Source organism: Gigantopelta aegis, chromosome 14 (assembly GCF_016097555.1).
Source record: "Gigantopelta aegis isolate Gae_Host chromosome 14, Gae_host_genome, whole genome shotgun sequence".
Classification (NCBI taxonomy): domain Eukaryota; kingdom Metazoa; phylum Mollusca; class Gastropoda; order Neomphalida; family Peltospiridae; genus Gigantopelta; species Gigantopelta aegis.
This window is the reverse complement of record NC_054712.1, coordinates 1,327,066-1,348,089: the sequence shown is the minus strand read 5'-3', so window position 1 is coordinate 1,348,089 and position 21,024 is coordinate 1,327,066. Positions and strand designations below refer to the sequence as shown.

General features: G+C 41.5%; 1 protein-coding gene across 1 annotated transcript; it reads right to left on the bottom strand.

The window, feature by feature from the left end:
• Window positions 1–4,462: 4,462 nt before the first annotated feature.
• LOC121388358 (hepatocyte growth factor-like) lies at window positions 4,463–19,367 on the bottom strand. The gene is made up of 4 exons (XM_041519655.1): window positions 19,169–19,367; window positions 16,285–16,536; window positions 7,211–7,435; window positions 4,463–5,163 (listed from the first exon to the last, which is right to left on the bottom strand). Exons 1-4 carry the CDS (start codon window positions 19,365–19,367, stop codon window positions 4,775–4,777), a joined length of 1,065 nt encoding a protein of 354 aa, XP_041375589.1. The 3' UTR covers window positions 4,463–4,774.
• Window positions 19,368–21,024: the final 1,657 nt, after the last annotated feature.

Below are 21,024 nucleotides of genomic sequence, written 5' to 3'. Positions count from 1 at the left end.
AAACATAGAACCTACAACTTCGCCTTCTACTTCGACTACCACTTTGCCTTCTACGTCGCCTACAACTGCACCACGTAAATAATGTTTCGTCATAGCGGTCGTTCAAGATAACGTAACGCAAATAAAAAGGGGCACTTTTATACTCTTCTGCCACTTGTAACGGTCGGAGCACTTCGCCCCACAGTTCTAAAATTACATAACGCTTCTTTTACCCCATCCCATGTTTTCCTGTCATGCTGACATAATTTAACCGTATCATTGGATGTTTCGTTTTATTTCTGTTTGATTAATTTGGTAATAAAGATTAGACAGACAATCATTGTATAAAGACCAAAGTATCAGTACTAAATGCATTGGTCTTCACAAATGTAAATCAGACATGTTTTGAAAACATTACGAAACTCTGGACAAACACCCCCTCCTTCTCCATAACGTTTCGCAACGCATCTCGTTATGTTAGACAGCAAACAGCCGTAGTAAGAAATGTGACGAGTTGTCTTTAAACAGACATCCCTTTCCTAATAACCCTATGTTAGACAGCAAACAGCCGTAGTAAGAAATGTGACGAGTTGTCTTTAAACAGACATCCCTTTCCTAATAACCCTATGTTAGACAGCAAACAGCCGTAGTAAGAAATGTGACGAGTTGTCTTTAAACAGACATTCCTTTCCTAATAACCCTATGTTAGACAGCAAACAGCCGTAGTAAGAAATGTGACGAGTTGTCTTTAAGCAGACATCCCTTTCCTAATAACCCTATGTTAGACAGCAAACAGCCGTAGTAAGAAATGTGACGAGTTGTCTTTAAACAGACATTCCTTTCCTAATAACCCTATGTTAGACAGCAAACAGCCGTAGTAAGAAATGTGACGAGTTGTCTTTAAACGGACATCCCTTTCCTAATAACCCTATGTTAGACAGCAAACAGCCGTAGTAAGAAATGTGACGAGTTGTCTTTAAACAGACATCCCTTTCCTAATAACCCTATGTTAGACAGCAAACAGCCGTAGTAAGAAATGTGACGAGTTGTCTTTAAACGGACATCCCTTTCCTAATAACCCTATGTTAGACAGCAAACAGCCGTAGTAAGAAATGTGACGAGTTGTCTTTAAACAGACATTCCTTTCCTAATAACCCTATGTTAGACAGCAAACAGCCGTAGTAAGAAATGTGACGAGTTGTCTTTAAACAGACATTCCTTTCCTAATAACCCTATGTTAGACAGCAAACAGCCGTAGTAAGAAATGTGACGAGTTGTCTTTAAACAGACATTCCTTTCCCAATATATTTTGACTTCTCAAGATTATAAATACTGATTTATAAATATCAAATTATTATGAACACTAAAACAGTGTGACCGAAACAAATGTGTTCCAGGAACTTATACAGAAAACTACCATTCCAGATCACATGTGTTTATTTTTATTTTTATTATTATTATTATTATTAATTTTTTGTGGGGGAGGGGATGGGGAATGGGGAGGGTTATTATTAATTTACTTTTTTTACTAGAAAAGTAGGATTCTGACTGCTCAGCTCTAAAGGTAGAACTAAGTCAAATTTCGAAGTGCACCCACTTTTAATATAGAAGTTAACACCACACGTGGGTGTGTTGATTGTACAAGACAATAGTTTCATCTGGGCACAAAATGTACGTAATAGTCTTTTATTCTGGTACTACTGTGTCAAGTAGCCTTGTGCTTGAAACATGTATGGGGTACCTGTACAAAAAAGTATTCAAATTTTGTACGGAACTGGGGTAGTCATAGATGCTAGCCATTATTGATGCTAGCAGCTTGGTCCCCATTTGTTTCTGATTCACTTTGAGGGTGAGGGGTGATAGTATTTATATCCGTGGTGTTTATGCCGATAGATACCCTAAGGTAGGAGTTTTAGCCACATATGTTAATATTGTCGTCTATGGGATTTGATTTGGGAGTATACACCCTAAACGTTTTCGAGACCCGCTTTGAACTGCTGACTGAACGGATTTGGATGTATTTATTTAACAACAGTCAGATACCTTACATAATGTAACAAGAGGACATGACACGAACACTCACGAACACAGAATATCTACACGTAAAGTTAGAAATGGGTACGTAATGAAAATAGCTCAAATGTGCGAAGGAAAAACATAAATTTTTTCAACGCTAGATATTGTTTAGAAAATAAACAAAGCAAGGTGTTTCGATAATGGTGCAATACACAAAAACAATATACCTTTCATTTTCAACACACTAGGATTAGTGCTACAATAATAAATTTTTCTTCTTCTTCCTCTCTGTCTCTCTCTCTCTCTCTCTCTCTCTCTCTCTCTCTCTCTCTCTCTCTCTCTCTCTCTCTCTCTCTCTCTCTCTCTCTCTCTCTCTCTCTACGCTACACTCAAATTGTTTTTATTTCAGCTTGTCCTACTAAAGGTATTTATCGTTGTAATAAACCTGAAGACTGCGATGACCACCCGGACCAAATCTACACCTGTCAAGACGGTCTTGAATGTTGCGCAATGTAATTATCTCCAAACATACAACGTCCAGTCCACGTCTAAATAAAACATATGCAAAGTTTGTTGTGTTCTTTCATTGCTATATTTGAAACATAATTTCCCACTTTCCATCTCTCTCTCTCTCTCTCTCTCTCTCTCTCTCTCTCTCTCTCTCTCTCTCTCTCTCTCTCTCCGTCCTCTTTCTCTCTCTCACTCTCTCTCTAGTGATGTGGCTTATTTGCATATGGCAGGTGCGCCCTTTTCATGGACTATTGCCCGTTTCCATGTTATAACGTTTCATACACGACAGTAAAAACTTATCATCAATTATCTTTGTCTTTTGTGTGTCACAATAGCTTTTGCCTTTTAGTATATATAAAACTGTAGAGCACAAATAATCGCATTTATGTATTGGCAGTTCATAATAGCACACACACACACACACTCTCTCTCTCTCTCTCTTCCTCTCTCTCTCTCTCTCTCTCTCTCTCTCCTCTCTCTCTCTCTCTCTCTCTCTCTCGTCCTCTCTCTCCTCTCTCCTCCCTCTCTCTCTCCACTCTCTCTCTGTCTCTCCTCACTCTCCCTCTGTCTCCTCTTGTCTGTCCTCTCTCTCTCTCCCTGTCTATCTCTCTCTCTCTCCCTCCTCTCCTCTGTCTCTCTCTCTCTGTGTCTGTCTGTCTGTCCTCTCTCTGTCTGTGTTTCTGTCTGTCCTGACTCTCTGTGTCTGTCTCTCTCTCTCTCTCTCTCTCTCTCTCTCTCTCTCTCTCTCTCTCTCTCTCTCTCTCTCTATGTATGTGTATGTATGTGTGTATATTCTAAGATATGCACTGCAGAGTGGCGTCAACGTTTGTGTTTGCTACCTCTGCGTTAACGTTTTCGTTCGTGTGATCTGAACCTACCTATGTTAAACCTCGCACGTCAACTACTCAAAGGCATTGTAGACGTGTATCACAGTCTGTGTAGAATACGATTAACGATGTTTAATGTATGTAAATTAATCAGGTCTCGACATTACCTTTATTGACATTGAAGAAAACGTACTAGGGTGACACTCCATAACTGGTGTATGCAGTCATAGACGTCAAGCAAAAACACATTTCAATAGAAACTTTACACTGAAAGAACACATTTATTTATTTGGGGTGTACCTATAAGGTTAAAGTAAAATACACATACATTATTACTGCAAACGCTAGTATAACACAAGCAATTCGACTACAATGATCGGGTTCTGCGGAAAATAAGTGTGTATGTGTGTGTGTGTGGGGGGGGGGGGGGGGGTGTGTGTGTGTGTGTGTGTGTGAATAAACGGGTGCGTGTGTGAAGTGTGTGTATGGGGGGGGGGGGGGGGGTCGACACGAATCGTACAAACATGTTTAGGACAAAGCAACCTTTCTGTTTAATATTCTTACAATATCGCCCAAAAGTAGTTATCTCTGAAAATGTTTCTAGCGGGAACACCCTTGCAGCACTATCTACAACAATGGTTCACATATTCCACACCAACCCTCTTCGCCGACCAAATGTCAAATTCGTTCTGACGTCCCTGCACGCACGTGCATATCAGTACCACGTGTAGTAATTGCATGTTACATAGGACTTAACTCTTTTTTAATATAAGTATATTCAACAAAAAAGTAATACTATCATTATTATATATATATATATATATATATATATATATATATATATATATATATATATATATATATATAATTACATATATATACATATATATATATACATATACATGTATATATACATATACATACATACATACATACACACATACACACTGAGGAGATCGTTGCAAATATTGCCGATTGGTCGTACCTCGGCCAAATTACCACCAATCGCACGATCCAGAAAACGTACGATCCAGTGTGACTGAGGCTTTACAGTCATATCCAATGTTGTTGAAATTATTTTGTGGATAATAAATAAGTTATAACATTCTCACGTGGTAATTTTAATTCTTTGTCCAACAAACGTGATATATCAACATTTAATTCCAACATCCCCAGCCCAACAACTGTAAGATATCAACTTTAATACGTGGTCTCACTAACTTCCCCATACACCCAGCCCAACAAACCTGATATATCAACTTTAATCCTTGGTCTTACTAACTTCCCCATAGACCCAGCCCAACAAACGTGAGATATCAACTTTAATCCTTGGTCTTACTAACTTCCCCATAGACCCAGCCCAACAAACGTGAGATATCAACTTTAATCCTTGGTCTTGTGAACTCTCATAGACCCAGCCCAACAAATGTGAGGTGTCAACTTTAATCCTTGGTCTTACTAACTCTCTGATAGATCCAGCCCACAAATCGTGAGAGGTCGGCCAAGGTCATGAACGTCAAGACGACGCAGTTGATGATGATGGACGACGTGCCCATCACCATAGACGAGTGTCTGTAGTCGGGCATGCTGTAGAAGAGCCGTCTGTGTCTCGTGAGGTTCGTCTTGTCGACAGTGAGGTAATTCCGTATCCTCTCCATCGACTCCTCACTCTCAGACTCCAGGTCCTCCACGGTGTACTGACGTCCGCACCAACACTGAAACCGGTATTCGCTCCACGTCGCATTGGACGTCTCGATGGGGCATCTTTGTCGGGTGGCTGATGCCACTGTCGTAGTTGTAGTTGTAGTGTGTAGAGTAGTAGTTGGCGCAACTGTAAGACAAGGGAAAGGAGTGACATTGTATGCAACTGTGTGGTATGTGCGACTTGTAATGGTAGACCAAACTTTTGTGGCTGCAGTTGTCGAGGTAGTAGTTGTCGAAAGAGTAGTTGTCAGAGTAGTAGTTGTTGAAACAGTAGTTGTCGCAACTGCAAGACAAAACTAATTAAAAACGTGGTCTTGCTTCCTCACTTTTAACATTGTTTCCTAATATAATATAAAATTAAAAGTATTATAATGCAAAATAAAACATAATAATTATAAATTAAAATTAAAAAAGTAATATAATGTCAAATACAAAAATTATTAAAATGCTAAAAGGCGTTATAGTCTAACATAAAACGTAATAAAATGCAAATAAAAAAAAGTATTTATTGCAAAATAAAAAGTAAAGTAATGCACAAAAAGTATTATAGATTGAAATAAAAAGTAATGTAAAGTAACAAAAAACAAATAATATAATACCACCAGATAGTGTGAGGAAAACGCTTTAAAAAACATTTATCCTATGAGGAAAGAACCAAAAAGCAAGCAAACAAACAAAAAACAAATACCATGCAAAATAAAGAGTTAATATAATGCAAAAAGCAAAATCATAATAATAATAATAATAATAATAATAATAATAATAATATGACAATGATAATAATAATAATAATAATAATATGACTGATAATAATAATAATAATAAAAATAATAATAATAATAATATGCTAATGCTAATGCCAATGATAATGGTAATAATTTTAGACAAAAGTCAAATATCGCATGTGATCTTATGAATGGACAAAGAGTAGTTTTGTTTCATGTTGGTAAAGAGAAAGAAAGAAATGTTTTATTTAACGACGCACTCAACACATTTTATTTACGGTTATATGGCGTCAGACATATGGTTAGGGACCACACAGATTTTGAGAGGAAACCCGCTGTCTTCACTACAGGGGCTACTCTTTCCGATTAGCAGCAAGGGATTTTTTATTTGCGCTTCCCACAGGCAGGATAGCACAAACCATGACCTTTGTTAAACCAGTTATGGACCACTGGTCGGTGCAAGTGGTTTACACCTACCCACTGAGCCTTGCGGAGCACTCGCTCAGGGTTTGGAGTCGGTATCTGGATTAAAACTCCCATGCCTCGACTGGGATCCGAACCCAGTACCTACCAGCCTGTTGACCAATGGCCTAACCACTACGCCACAGAGGCCGGTATGTTGGTAAAGAGATGAGTAAGACAAAGTTTTGTTTGTCGTTTAGGAAGTTAATACAGTATTACGTGACCTAGATTAACCGGTGAGTCTAGAGGGTATTACAACGGTGTATTACGGGTAGAAACAATATTAAAGATAATCATTCCAGACCAGAACAAAAGAATCGGGCACAAGTTTGACAACTAACGATGCCCTCTTCTCTATACATACAATATACATGGCGACTATATTACATAGCTGTATATTTAAACTACGTTTAAACAGCCAATGATAGCCAGGGGAAGGAAATATATTATATACAAAAGGTGTACTGAAATTCCTTGCCTAAATTATAGCTGTCTTAATAATCAATCTAGTGCGAATATGTGGACGTCCCTCGTCCTTTTTATTTAATCGAGATTTAAATATTAATTTAAAATCACAGTATTGAGTTATTCAGGTACCAGGAAATCACGTCTGATGGCGTCAGATGTTACTGTTCTTTCTTTTAAATTATTTTCGTGCTTATATCCAATTAAGGTTCAAGCACGATGTCCTGGGTACACACCTCAGCTATCTGGGCTGTCTCTCCAGGACAGTGGGTTAGTGAGAGAGAAGAGGGTGTATTGGTCTTACACCTGCCCATTGAGTCGTTAAAACTCGTTCTGGGTGGGAGCCAGTACCAGGCTGCGAACCCAGCACCTACCAGCCTTATGTCCGTTGGCCTAACCACGGCACCACCGAGGCCTGTGTCATACGTTAAAACAATTCTCACACTTAAATGGTTGTCTCCCAACCCCCACTTCAAATGTCATTTCTACGTGCCTGAAACATCTAATTTGACACGAACTTACCGCAGTCCATGATGACGTATTTCCAGTGGTATGTACTGTTTTCATCAAGGTAATTGCAGAGAGTGATCACTCTGGATCTAGAGCCGCATACATCAGTCGGGTCTTCTTTGTCCATTGACTTCAATGTCCTATAGTTCTGCCAGTAAAAACACTGCTCTTGGTTTTCAAAAGGCTTCAAACTGCTGGTGTTAAAAGCCTGGGCCGAGAATACATCAAACTCGGTAGCTAAGAAACGATAGTTTAAATTTTAAAGTGTGGTGTTTTTTAATGCCATCACTAGAGGACATTGATTTATTAATCATCGGCTACTGGATGTCAAGCAGTTGGTAATTTTGACATAAACGTCACAAGGGATATTTGTTATATATCATCCTACAGACAGCATAGCATATACCACAGCCTTTAATATATCAGCTGTAATATGGACACAAAAAAACTAAAAAAAAGTCAACACAAAAGAAGTGCTCGCATAAAGTACATGTAATTATAATCTTGCAACATTTGTGTGTATTTAGTTTCGTCCTGGAAACAGTAAGTGCCGAAATGATGTAAAGTACCTACACAATATGGTCAAGGCCGCATCTCTGCACTGTGCAGAGTCGAACGGGCCTTTTGACAAACTAGTGGTTGACTCAATGAATCCCTATCTTGTGCTTCATCCATAGGATGACAGCCACTCCAGAGGTGATCCTTTACTAGCATTTTCAACCCTCTTCACCGACAAAAATAAATTTGTTCCACCTTCCACTGCCTAACATATTTCAATGCTACATTGGAAGCTGGTGTATATCATCAGTTGATGTTTTCTTAATTGGAATACATTCGGATAATTCAGTAGAATATATGTCCAAAATATATTTACAACAACCCCTCCATCCCCCCCAAAAAAAAAATAAAAAAATAAAAAATAAATAAATAATAATAATACAATAAATAATAAAATAAATAAATAAATAAATAAATAAACATCAACAACACACGCCCAAAAACTCAAACAAATAAAAAAACAAACAAAAAACCCCAGCAGCACCAAATAAAACTATATTTTTAAGCGCGCCAAAGCCTTTCACCAGCACACTGGCTTCGTTTTTACAGACATTAGACATACAAAAATCACAACAGGTCTGGTGTTTATAAAACTTAGTCTAGACTCGAGACTCTAATAAAGTCTGAGACAGTAATGTCATGACAACGCCGTACAAATTGTATGTGTGTGACGTCATTAGAGATTGAGTCTGGACTCTAAACGTTTTATAAGCATGGGTCCTGGTCCTTGGTTTTTGGTATCCTGGGGTAACTGTGAATTACATCCCTAAACCCAGGGTTGGCGAATCACTGGTTAAACAATGTTGTACACAAGTGACAATTGGAAGCATCACGGCTGGTCAAAGCTGTAGTATGTGCTGGGGTAACTGTGAATTACATCCCTAAATTCAGTGTTGGCGAATCACTGGTTAAACAATGTTGTACACAAGTGACAATTGGAAGCACCACGGCTGGTCAAAGCTGTAGTATGTACTGGGGTAACTGTGAATTACATCCCTAAACCCAGGGTTGGCGAATCACTGGTTAAACAATGTTGTACACAAGTGACAATTGGAAGCATCACGGCTGGTCAAAGCTGTAGTATGTACTGGTGTAACTGTGAATTACATCCCTAAACCCAGTGTTGGCGAATCACTGGTTAAACAATGTTGTACACAAGTGACAATTGGAAGCACCACGGCTGGTCAAAGCTGCAGTATGACCCTAAACCCAGTGTTGGCGAATCACTGGTTAAACAATGTTGTACACAAGTGACAATTGGAAGCATCACGGCTGGTCAAAGCTGTAGTATGTACTGGTGTAACTGTGAATTACATCCCTAAACCCAGTGTTAGCGAATCAATGGTTAAACAATGTTGTACACAAGTGACAATTGGAAGCTTCACGGCTGGTCAAAGCTGTAGTATGTGCTGGGTAACTGTGAATTACATCCCTAAACCCAGGGTTGGCGAATCACTGGTTAAACAATGTTGTACACAAGTGATAATTGGAAGCACCACGGCTGGTCAAAGCTGTAGTATGTGCTGGGGTAACTGTGAATTACATCCCTAAACCCAGTGTTGGCGAATCACTGGTTAAACAATGTTGTACACAAGTGATAATTGGAAGCACCACGGCTGGTCAAAGCTGTAGTATGTGCTGGGGTAACTGTGAATTACATCCCTAAACCCAGTGTTGGCGAATCACTGGTTAAACAATGTTGTACACAAGTGACAATTGGAAGCACCACGGCTGGTCAAAGCTGCAGTATGACCCTAAACCCAGTGTTGGCGAATCACTGGTTAAACAATGTTGTACACAAGTGACAATTGGAAGCATCACGGCTGGTCAAAGCTGTAGTATGTACTGGTGTAACTGTGAATTACATCCCTAAACCCAGTGCTAGCGAATCAATGGTTAAACAATGTTGTACACAAGTGACAATTGGAAGCTTCACGGCTGGTCAAAGCTGTAGTATGTGCTGGGTAACTGTGAATTACATCCCTAAACCCAGGGTTGGCGAATCACTGGTTAAACAATGTTGTACACAAGTGATAATTGGAAGCACCACGGCTGGTCAAAGCTGTAGTATGTGCTGGGGTAACTGTGAATTACATCCCTAAACCCAGTGTTGGCGAATCACTGGTTAAACAATGTTGTACACAAGTGACAATTGGAAGCACCACGGCTGGTCAAAGCTGCAGTATGACCCTAAACCCAGTGTTGGCGAATCACTGGTTAAACAATGTTGTACACAAGTGACAATTGGAAGCATCACGGCTGGTCAAAGCTGTAGTATGTACTGGTGTAACTGTGAATTACATCCCTAAACCCAGTGTTGGCGAATCACTGGTTAAACAATGTTGTACACAAGTGACAATTGGAAGCTTCACGGCTGGTCAAAGCTGTAGTATGTGCTGGGTAACTGTGAATTACATCCCTAAACCCAGGGTTGGCGAATCACTGGTTAAACAATGTTGTACACAAGTGATAATTGGAAGCACCACGGCTGGTCAAAGCTGTAGTATGTGCTGGGGTAACTGTGAATTACATCCCTAAACCCAGTGTTGGCGAATCACTGGTTAAACAATGTTGTACACAAGTGACAATTGGAAGCACCACGGCTGGTCAAAGCTGTAGTATGACCCTAAACCCAGTGTTGGCGAATCACTGGTTAAACAATGTTGTACACAAGTGAGAATTGGAAGCATCACGGCTGGTCAAAGCTGTAGTATGTGCTGGGGTAACTGTGAATTACATCCCTAAACCCAGGGTTGGCGAATCACTGGTTAAACAATGTTGTACACAAGTGAGAATTGGAAGCATCACGGCTGGTCAAAGCTGTAGTATGTCCCTAAACCCAGGGTTGGCGAATCACTGGTTAAACAATCTTGTACACAAGTGAGAATTGGAAGCATCACAGCTGGTCAAAGCTGTAGTATGTGCTGGGGTAACTGTGAATTACATCCCTAAACCCAGGGTTGGCGAATCACTGGTTAAACAATGTTGTACACAAGTGAGAATTGGAAGCATCACGGCTGGTCAAAGCTGTAGTATGTGCTTCTCTGTTTGTGGGGAAGTGACAATTGGAAGCATCACGGCTGGTCAAAGCTGTAGTATGTGCTTCTCTGTTTGTGGGGAAGTGACAATTGGAAGCATCACGGCTGGTCAAAGCTGTAGTATGTGCTTCTCTGTTTGTGGGGAAGTGACAATTGGAAGCAGCACGGCTGGTCAAAGCTGTAGTATGTACTTCTCTGTTTGTGGGGAAGTGACAATTGGAAGCATCACGGCTGGTCAAAGCTGTAGTATGTACTTCTCTGTTTGTGGGGAAGTGACAATTGGAAGCATCACGGCTGGTCAAAGCTGTAGTATGTACTTCTCTGTTTGTGGGGAAGTGAGAATTGGAAGCACCACGGCTGGTCAAAGCTGTAGTATGTACTTCTCTGTTTGTGGGGAAGTGACAATTGGAAGCATCACGGCTGGTCAAAGCTGTAGTATGTGCTTCTCTGTTTGTGGGGAAGTGACAATTGGAAGCATCACGGCTGGTCAAAGCTGTAGTATGTGCTTCTCTGTTTGTGGGGAAGTGAGAATTGGAAGCACTACGGCTGGTCAAAGCTGTAGTATGTACGTCTCTGTTTGTGGGGAAGTGACAATTGGAAGCACTACGGCTGGTCAAAGCTGTAGTATGTACTTCTCTGTTTGTGGGGAAGTGACAATTGGAAGCATCACGGCTGGTCAAAGCTGTAGTATGTACTTCTCGGTTTGTGGGGAAGTGACAATTGGAAGCATCACGGCTGGTCAAAGCTGTAGTATGTGCTTCTCTGTTTGTGGGGAAGTGAGAATTGGAAGCACTACGGCTGGTCAAAGCTGTAGTATGTACTTCTCTGTTTGTGGGGAAGTGACAATTGGAAGCATCACGGCTGGTCAAAGCTGTAGTATGTACTTCTCTGTTTGTGGGGAAGTGACAATTGGAAGCATCACGGCTGGTCAAAGCTGTAGTATGTGCTTCTCTGTTTGTGGGGAAGTGACAATTGGAAGCATCACGGCTGGTCAAAGCTGTAGTATGTGCTTCTCTGTTTGTGGGGAAGTGAGAATTGGAAGCACTACGGCTGGTCAAAGCTGTAGTATGTACGTCTCTGTTTGTGGGGAAGTGACAATTGGAAGCACTACGGCTGGTCAAAGCTGTAGTATGTACTTCTCTGTTTGTGGGGAAGTGACAATTGGAAGCATCACGGCTGGTCAAAGCTGTAGTATGTACTTCTCGGTTTGTGGGGAAGTGACAATTGGAAGCATCACGGCTGGTCAAAGCTGTAGTATGTGCTTCTCTGTTTGTGGGGAAGTGAGAATTGGAAGCACTACGGCTGGTCAAAGCTGTAGTATGTACTTCTCTGTTTGTGGGGAAGTGACAATTGGAAGCATCACGGCTGGTCAAAGCTGTAGTATGTACTTCTCTGTTTGTGGAGAAGTGACAATTGGAAGCATCACGGCTGGTCAAAGCTGTAGTATGTGCTTCTCTGTTTGTGGGGAAGTGAGAATTGGAAGCATCACGGCTGGTCAAAGCTGTAGTATGTGCTTCTCTGTTTGTGGGGAAGTGAGAATTGGAAGCATCACGGCTGGTCAAAGCTGTAGTATGTACTTCTCTGTTTGTGGGGAAGTGACAATTGGAAGCATCACGGCTGGTCAAAGCTGTAGTATGTACTTCTCTGTTTGTGGGGAAGTGAGAATTGGAAGCATCACGGCTGGTCAAAGCTGTAGTATGTGCTTCTCTGTTTGTGGGGAAGTGACAATTGGAAGCATCACGGCTGGTCAAAGCTGTAGTATGTACTTCTCTGTTTGTGGGGAAGTGACAATTGGAAGCATCACGGCTGGTCAAAGCTGTAGTATGTACTTCTCTGTTTGTGGGGAAGTGACAATTGGAAGCACTACGGCTGGTCAAAGCTGTAGTATGTACGTCTCTGTTTGTGGGGAAGTGACAATTGGAAGCACTACGGCTGGTCAAATCTGTAGTATGTACTTCTCTGTTTGTGGGGAAGTGACAATTGGAAGCATCACGGCTGGTCAAAGCTGTAGTATGTACTTCTCTGTTTGTGGGGAAGTGACAATTGGAAGCATCACGGCTGGTCAAAGCTGTAGTATGTACGTCTCGGTTTGTGGGGAAGTGAGAATTGGAAGCATCACGGCTGGTCAAAGCTGTAGTATGTACTTCTCGGTTTGTGGGGAAGTGACAATTGGAAGCACCACGGCTGGTCAAAGCTGTAGTATGTACGTCTCTGTTTGTGGGGAAGTGAGAATTGGAAGCACTACGGCTGGTCAAAGCTGTAGTATGTACTTCTCGGTTTGTGGGGAAGTGAGAATTGGAAGCACCACGGCTGGTCAAAGCTGTAGTATGTACGTCTCTGTTTGTGGGGAAGTGACAATTGGAAGCACCACGGCTGGTCAAAGCTGTAGTATGTGCTTCTCTGTTTGTGGGGAAGTGACAATTGGAAGCACCACGGCTGGTCAAAGCTGTAGTATGTACGTCTCTGTTTGTGGGGAAGTGACAATTGGAAGCATCACGGCTGGTCAAAGCTGTAGTATGTGCTTCTCTGTTTGTGGGGAAGTGACAATTGGAAGCATCACGGCTGGTCAAAGCTGTAGTATGTGCTTCTCTGTTTGTGGGGAAGTGACAATTGGAAGCACTACGGCTGGTCAAAGCTGTAGTATGTACGTCTCTGTTTGTGGGGAAGTGACAATTGGAAGCATCACGGCTGGTCAAAGCTGTAGTATGTGCTTCTCTGTTTGTGGGGAAGTGACAATTGGAAGCACTACGGCTGGTCAAAGCTGTAGTATGTACGTCTCTGTTTGTGGGGAAGTGACAATGTGAAGCATCACGGCTGGTCAAAGCTGTAGTATGTGCTTCTCTGTTTGTGGGGAAGTGACAATTGGAAGCACTACGGCTGGTCAAAGCTGTAGTATGTACGTCTCTGTTTGTGGGGAAGTGACATTTGGAAGCACTACGGCTGGTCAAAGCTGTAGTATGTACGTCTCTGTTTGTGGGGAAGTGACAATTGGAAGCACCACGGCTGGTCAAAGCTGTAGTATGTACTTCTCTGTTTGTGGGGAAGTGCATATAAAATAGTTCTTGCTACTAATGATGACTACGTGACACAATTACCAAATGTTGGACATGCAACAGCCGATGATTAATTAATTTCAATGTGCCCTAGTGGTGTCGTTAAACAAAAACGTTTCCTTCAATTTGGCTTCACCCCAAAAGTAGAAATGAGCTTTAATTTATACAATTAAATGGCAATTTGTAAAGAAACATTATTGTTAATTGTTTCTGTACCAATAAAAAATGTTATGGGAGTTGGTATGGGTTTAAAACTTAATACTATGTTTAATATGAGTGTTATTATTATACAGCATATTGTGAACAGTGTTTCCTAGAACGGCTTGTCTTTATGGATATGCTCACCTTTCGTGACCATCTGATATCATCATTGTTTTGACAGTCATTTGTAATTATACCACAAGAGCTGATCCAGTCCCAGGGAGCTGTTCTATGTGCTAGCTTGGATTTAGTAAAGTAGTCTGAGGTGGTGCAAGAGGGATCCAGTAAAGGATCTCCTCGTGAGTGTCTGACCTCCTCAATGAATCATTTCATTCATTTCATTCTAACTTATTTTCGTGCTTATATTCAATTAAGGTTCAAACACGCTGTCCTGGGCACACACCTCAGCTATCTGGGCCGTCTGTCCAGGACAGTGGGTTAGTTGTTAGTGATTATATAGAGGGAAGATGGTGTAGTTGTCATACACCTACCCACTGAGTCGTTAAAACTTTAGCACATTTTGAACTAGCGTGGTTGTATGAGCCAACTGCCTGGATACTCTTCCAGTGCAAAGTCATACTGGGGGGGTGAAGAGAGAGAGAGAGAGAGAGAGAGAGAGAGAGAGAGAGAGAGAGAGAGAGAGAGAGAGAGAGAGAGAGAGAGAGAGAGAGAGAGAGAGAGAGAGAGAGAGAGAGAGAGACCAAATACACATACAGGCAATCATGAACACACACAAACATACATGCCTCTATCCATCCATCCGACACAGGACGTAGCCCAGTGGTAAATATCTCGCCTGATGCAAGGTCTGTCTGGGATCGATCCAAGTTGATGGACCGATTGGACTATTTATCATTCTACCCAGTGCGCAACGAGTGGCATATCAAAGACCCTGGTAGGTGCTATTCAGTCTGGGGATTGTGCATACAAAAGAACCCTTGCTACCATTGGAGAAATATAGCAGGTTTCCTCTCTAAACCTCTAGCCGGTGATTAATAAATCAATCAATATGTTCTAATGGTGTCGTTAACCAAAACAAACTAAACCATCCATTGATCCATCTATATGTAAGTACATACCTACGTACCAACCCACCCACATACCTGCCTACATCCATACCAACAGAGTAGATACAAGCATCTGGTGGGGATAAGAAAACTCAATAGCTTCACCAAGAGGATCGACTTTTCATTGTAGTCAATCGAACGGATTACAACCGAGATAAAATCTCACTCGATTGGCAAAATGTCCACACACCTTTGAATGCTGTACAGGCCTCGGTGGCGTCGTGGTTGGGCCATCGGTCTACAGGCTGGTAGGTACTGGGTTCGGATCCTAGTCGAGGCATGGGATTTTTAATCCAGATACCGACTTCAAACCCTGAGTGAGTGCTCCGCAATGCTCAATGGGTAGATGTAAACCACTTGCACCGTCCAGTGATCCATAACTGGTTCAACAAAGGCCATAGTTTGTGCTACCCTGCCTGTAGGAAGGGCAAATGAAAGATCCCTTGCTGCTTGTCGTAAAAGAGTAGCCTATGTGGCGACTGCGGGTTTCCTCTAAAAACAGTGTCAGAATGACCATATGTTTGATGTCCAATAGCCAATGATAAAGATAAAAAATCGATGTGCTCTAGTGGCGTCGTTAAATAAAACAAACGTTACTTTTTGAATGGTGTAGCCAGAACCCCACGACTGGTAAGTCAAAGTATTTTGTATTCTGTGGGAATATGCATATACAAGACACTTTGCTGCTAATGGAAACATGTGACAGTTTCCACTCAAGACTCCATGTCAGAATTACCAATTGTTTGACATCTAATAGCTGATTAATGAATGATTGTGCTCTACAGGTGTCGTAAAAGAAAAACATAATTTGACAATTTAAGCAAATGTAACAAAGTATATGGCATCTCGTGGCCCAAACTGTTCCAGTTGGGACATCTTGGGCAATTGGGACATTTTGGGCTCCACCACACGCCTCGTAGTGTTGGTTGTGAAGAACCACGGTCTGTTTGGGATGATAGAGGGTTACAACAGTGAGTCCGTTTCACTATTTAGTTAACACACATTGAAACTCTTTTATATACGACAAGTTGGCACGTTGCACGCCTCGTATCTCAGTGAAGTGTTGGTTGTGAAGCACCAGGGTCTGGTCTGGGATAATAGAGGATTACGATAGTAAGCCTGGTCGACTATTTAGTTAAAACACATTGATACAGTTTTTATATACTTACGACAAGTTGGCACGTTGCACGCCTCGTATCTCAGTGAAGTGTTGGTTGTGAAGCACCAGGGTGTGGTCTGGGACGCTAGAGGATTACGACAGTACGGATGCTTGGTATTCTTATCAGCAAACGACGCACGAAGCTTGAACGCATGCTTGTGGGGATTGTCCTCACTCCAGACTTGACACTCTTGCCCTGATTTGGTTTTACCAATTCTGCCTATGTACTGGTCTCCAGATTTTCCGTGCGTACATATGTCTTCTGTTTGAATTGGAAAATGTGTTTATATAATAAATAATTTAACTTTATTGCAGACTTAAGGGATTTACTCTGTTCACATTCCCATACCGGGCCCCACACACGTTTGTAATATAAACCATTACATAAATATTGTAATTTCACACATTGTATTTATGACATGGTTCATAATAATAATAATACATTGAAAACATGTTACGGCACACTTACGACGTCACTATAGTTGCTATAGCAGCTGCAAGCTTACTGCAGTCGTGACTGATATTGACATCATTTGATATCACTGTAATTGTCATATGTGAATAGTGTTAACATTAATTGTTATGAGACTGAAATTCATATTACATTTTTGCTATAAATCATAGTTTGTGAATAATAACTAAATTATAACATTCGCTCTAAACATATTTTTGTTTACCGTCATATTGACGTTGGAGACATAGCTAAGCACAACACAGTTCATGTGAGAGGTAACCTACTGCCACCATACCAAACTATTTTTTTTTACAACCAACACACAACATTTATCACCAATCACAGAATCCCAGCCGGAAGTTATTTGGTTTAGCACTACATATAGGTTCAAATGTAGATATTGTTAACTGAATATTAAAGTAACTGTTGGTACTACAATATGCAAGTGAATACTAATTCCATTGTATAGTCAGTAACGTGTATTACTATGGTCTTGCTTTACTGAAGCGATGATTTGACTGGATATCAGCATCTATTCAGAACATTAGTTACGACAGAGTCAAATGTACATATTTTTAAAGCGGCAATAACCGGAATATTTTTTTATTGTTTAAGCATGTAGAACAGAAAATCCAATTACGTTTGGTGTATATATATGACGCCGCACTCCACATTGGTTTCACTACGCTGGCTTATCCAGGTCAAAAACAAAGCCAGTTTTTCGAAAGTGGGACACCTTTGACGGGCTCCTACCGATCTCGGTTTTCAATGGCTTATCACAAGTGTGGAATTCCCCAACAAGAGTTCACATGAGATTTCGCAATTTTTTAACAAATTTAACTGTCTTGATTGATGGGTCGTCTCATATCCCCAAAACATATTTATAGCCATAGAGGTATGGTACAACGCCTTTCCAGGGGTCGGTGAGTGGGGGATTTGCTTTGAAATTTTGACAGTGGCCAGCTGTTGGCATACGCGTTACATGTAAGGGGGTGTTACTAATTACGTAACGCTCTAGGGGTAGAGGAAGAGGATACTGTGTTCGATTTACGTAACATGTTTTAAGACTATATGTTATTTTTATTCATTACTTAGACCTAAAAATTAGTTTTTTGGAAATGCGCGGTCGGTCTAGGATCGATTCCCATCGGCGGGTATATAAAATACCATGGTATGTGATATCCTGTCTGTTGGATGGTACATATAAACGATCCCTTGCTAAAAAAATAAAATATGTAGCGGGTTTCCAAGGCGCGTGTGCAAGGATTTCAGCGGGGTTGGGGTTATAGACTGTGTTGAGCGAAGTTTATATGGGGCCATGCTCCCCCAGAAAATACATTTCAATTTTTTTTAAGCTAGGGCAAGTAAGGCTTTCAACCTTCAATACCCTCCCCCTGCCCATGCACCCAATTCCTCTCTAAGATTATATGTCAAAATTACCAAATGTTAGACATCCAACAGCAAATGGAAGGAAGGATAGGATATGTTTTATTTAACGACGCACTCAACACATTTTATTTACGGTTGTATGGCGTCGGATGATTATTAAATCAATATGCTCTAACTTTGATGTCGTTAAACACCCCCCCCCCCTCCTCGCACTAACTTTACCCTTTCCAAACGAAATAATATTTATTTGAATTTGTCGATTTTAACACGTAAAATTGTCTACTTTAGTATATTTTATTTAAAAAATATATATACATGATTAATGTGTTACTAGTATACAAACTAAACATTGAAAGTTCTACTAACACTTTATAAAATATTAATTCTGAAATAGGAAGGTACGATTGTCGATAATACGTTGTCAAGATCAAACCGGTTTTAACGAAAGACTCTAGTACCGTATCCTCAATCGAACGTCAATTTTTTTAGACGAACCCTACAATTTGAAATCGGCAAACGCACGTGTTAACTGAAACTGACAACAGACTGGCATTTGGCGACGAATCAAGGTATACTTTTGACGATCTCCGTTCATAGCGAACACACACGAGTTTTTTTAAAAGCGCCTTTGAGCTTGTATTTCATATTTGTACATGATGTTATAATATGGTAATCAGAGACTGTAACTTTAAAACGAAATAGTAAAATGAATGTTGATACGTTTACTACAATAAGCAAGTGAACAGTAGTCCCAGTCTTTAGTACTAGGGTCTTCATTTACTGTAGCGAGGATTTAACATTTCATTTTCGCATGTAATCCAGGAAATTAATTACTGATGGTTCATATGTAGATGTCTTTGAATAAATAGTAAATAGTAAAGGCACGGCGGATACAAGTAGACATGGGGAGGCGGGGGCTGACTGAGATCGAGAGTACAAAGCCAAGTTTCTAAGGGGTCGGGGGTATCGTTCCCTGTAAAATTTTGAAAACGAGGTGTCCTGACATGCAATTTCCTTCATTCTACAAGTAACTCTAATTGTTGATACTTACTACAATAAGCAAGTGGACAGAAGTCCCAGGATTTAGTGTGCGACGTGTAGCACCAGGGTCTTGCCCTAAAATTCTGCGGATTTCGACAACTGTTTCCCGAGTCTTCAAGGTCATACTCTGGGAACCCGCTCACCTGGTATGCGAGACCTGTTACATCCGCCCATCTAACACAGCTCTGTCCTGACACCGTGAAGTTCATCTCACCTTTGTACTCCCTGCCTTTGTAGCTTTCCAGACAGTCGAGTGCTGCAGCATAAAGGGAAGGTTAAACTGGAAGGGAATGTTAGACTGACGACATGTTTATAGTACTTTAAACTACGCCAGTAATTCGATAGTATGGGTAGTTCGGAATCACTTGTTTAAGGTGGTGAGGGTTGATGAGGGTTGGTGAGGTGAGTAGAACACGATGGGTTTGTTTTTAATTAGACGAAAGTGTCCGAACTTGGCTGAGGCGAGCTTATTACACCTTTGTGTAACCCATGCCAATTAAGCACGATATCAAAACGAGATAACCTGATATTTTATATGTATGCGTTTCTTATATTTGATAACACACAAATGATAAACATGTAGAGGTCTAGGCTTTCTTTAAGAACGAATTACCGTTCTCGACTTTCTTGACACATGTTACCCAAGCTATGTATGGAATTCAGAGTCCATTGCATCTATACTAAAACGCAAAAGAAACGCAGGTTCTCATTAAATTGGATATAAAATATTAAAAAAAGAAAACGAAATGAAGATTTCAACATTTATTTTGGAGCTACACCAATTCGGCACACATTGGTGTTGGAAATTTTTGATTGAATTCCTTTTTGGCTATTGTTTCATGTCATAAAGTAGGGTGGGGGTCCATGTTAAAAATGTGAAAGAGACGACCTGTAGCATTGTCAAAGTCAGTATCGCGTGTGACCACCCTGGGCATTCAAACAGGCAGTGCAACGTCTCCTCATTGAGTTGACAAGCCGTTGAAAGAATGCCTGAGGGAGTGAGTTCCATTCATGGACCAATGCTGCCTCCAGCGCCTGCATATTCTGAGGTTGTCCGCGAGCCTGAAGGCGACGTCCGATTTCATCCCAGACGTGTTCGATAGGCGCCATGTCCGGTGATAAGGCTGGCCACGGCAACGTTGGGATGTTGTGCTGAGCCAGCAACGCCTGTGTTGCCCAGGCAGTGTGCGGCCTGGCATTGTCTTGCTGCAGCAAGCGCACACGTGGGTGAGCGGCAAAGAAGGGAACGACGTGATTGTTGATGACGTCATTTTGGTACACGGCGGCATTAACGCGTTGTCTGAACACATGAAGTTGTGTTCTGTGGTTGAATGAGAACCCACCCCACACCATCACACTACCCCCGCCCCATCGGTCGGCCTGCAGAACGCAGCAGTCGGAGTAACGTTCATGTCGACGTCGCCATACTCGGATTCGGCCATCAGCGTTGGAAACATTGTAACGGCTCTCATCAGTAAACAGAACTTGTTGCCACTGGCCACGTCGCCATCTTTGATGTTGTTGCGCCCACTGTTGACGTTGTTGGCGGTGCCGAGGGGTCAATATTGGTCCCACATAAGGATGGCGGTTACGGAGTCCTGCTGCCCTCAGACGGCGTCGGACGGTATCGGCGGACACTGGACCACGTGGACCACGCACCTGGTGAGCGGTGTTAGCTGCTGGCAGCATCCGATTCCTAAGGTGGGTCACCCGGATGTACCGGTCTAGGGCTGCGGTTGTCACCCTCGGGCGGCCGGTGCGTGGTCGATCGTTCACAGATCCAGTGATTTGGTGACGTTGAGAAAGGCGTGCGATTGTCGAAACATGACATCCCAATTGTCTGGCTACAGCAGTACGGGTCTGTCC

Bases quoted from the DNA above. Each gene is read 5' to 3' on its own strand.
- LOC121388358 (XM_041519655.1), bottom strand. From the start codon at position 19,367: ATGAACTTCACGGTGTCAGGACAGAGCTGTGTTAGATGGGCGGATGTA. The intron at 16,537-19,168 runs GTAAGTATCAAC...CAATTCAAACAG, and splicing joins CTGTCCACTTGCTTATTGTA to AAGACATATGTACGCACGGA. The intron at 7,436-16,284 runs GTAAGTATATAA...ATCGTTTCTTAG, and splicing joins GTGCAACGTGCCAACTTGTC to CTACCGAGTTTGATGTATTC.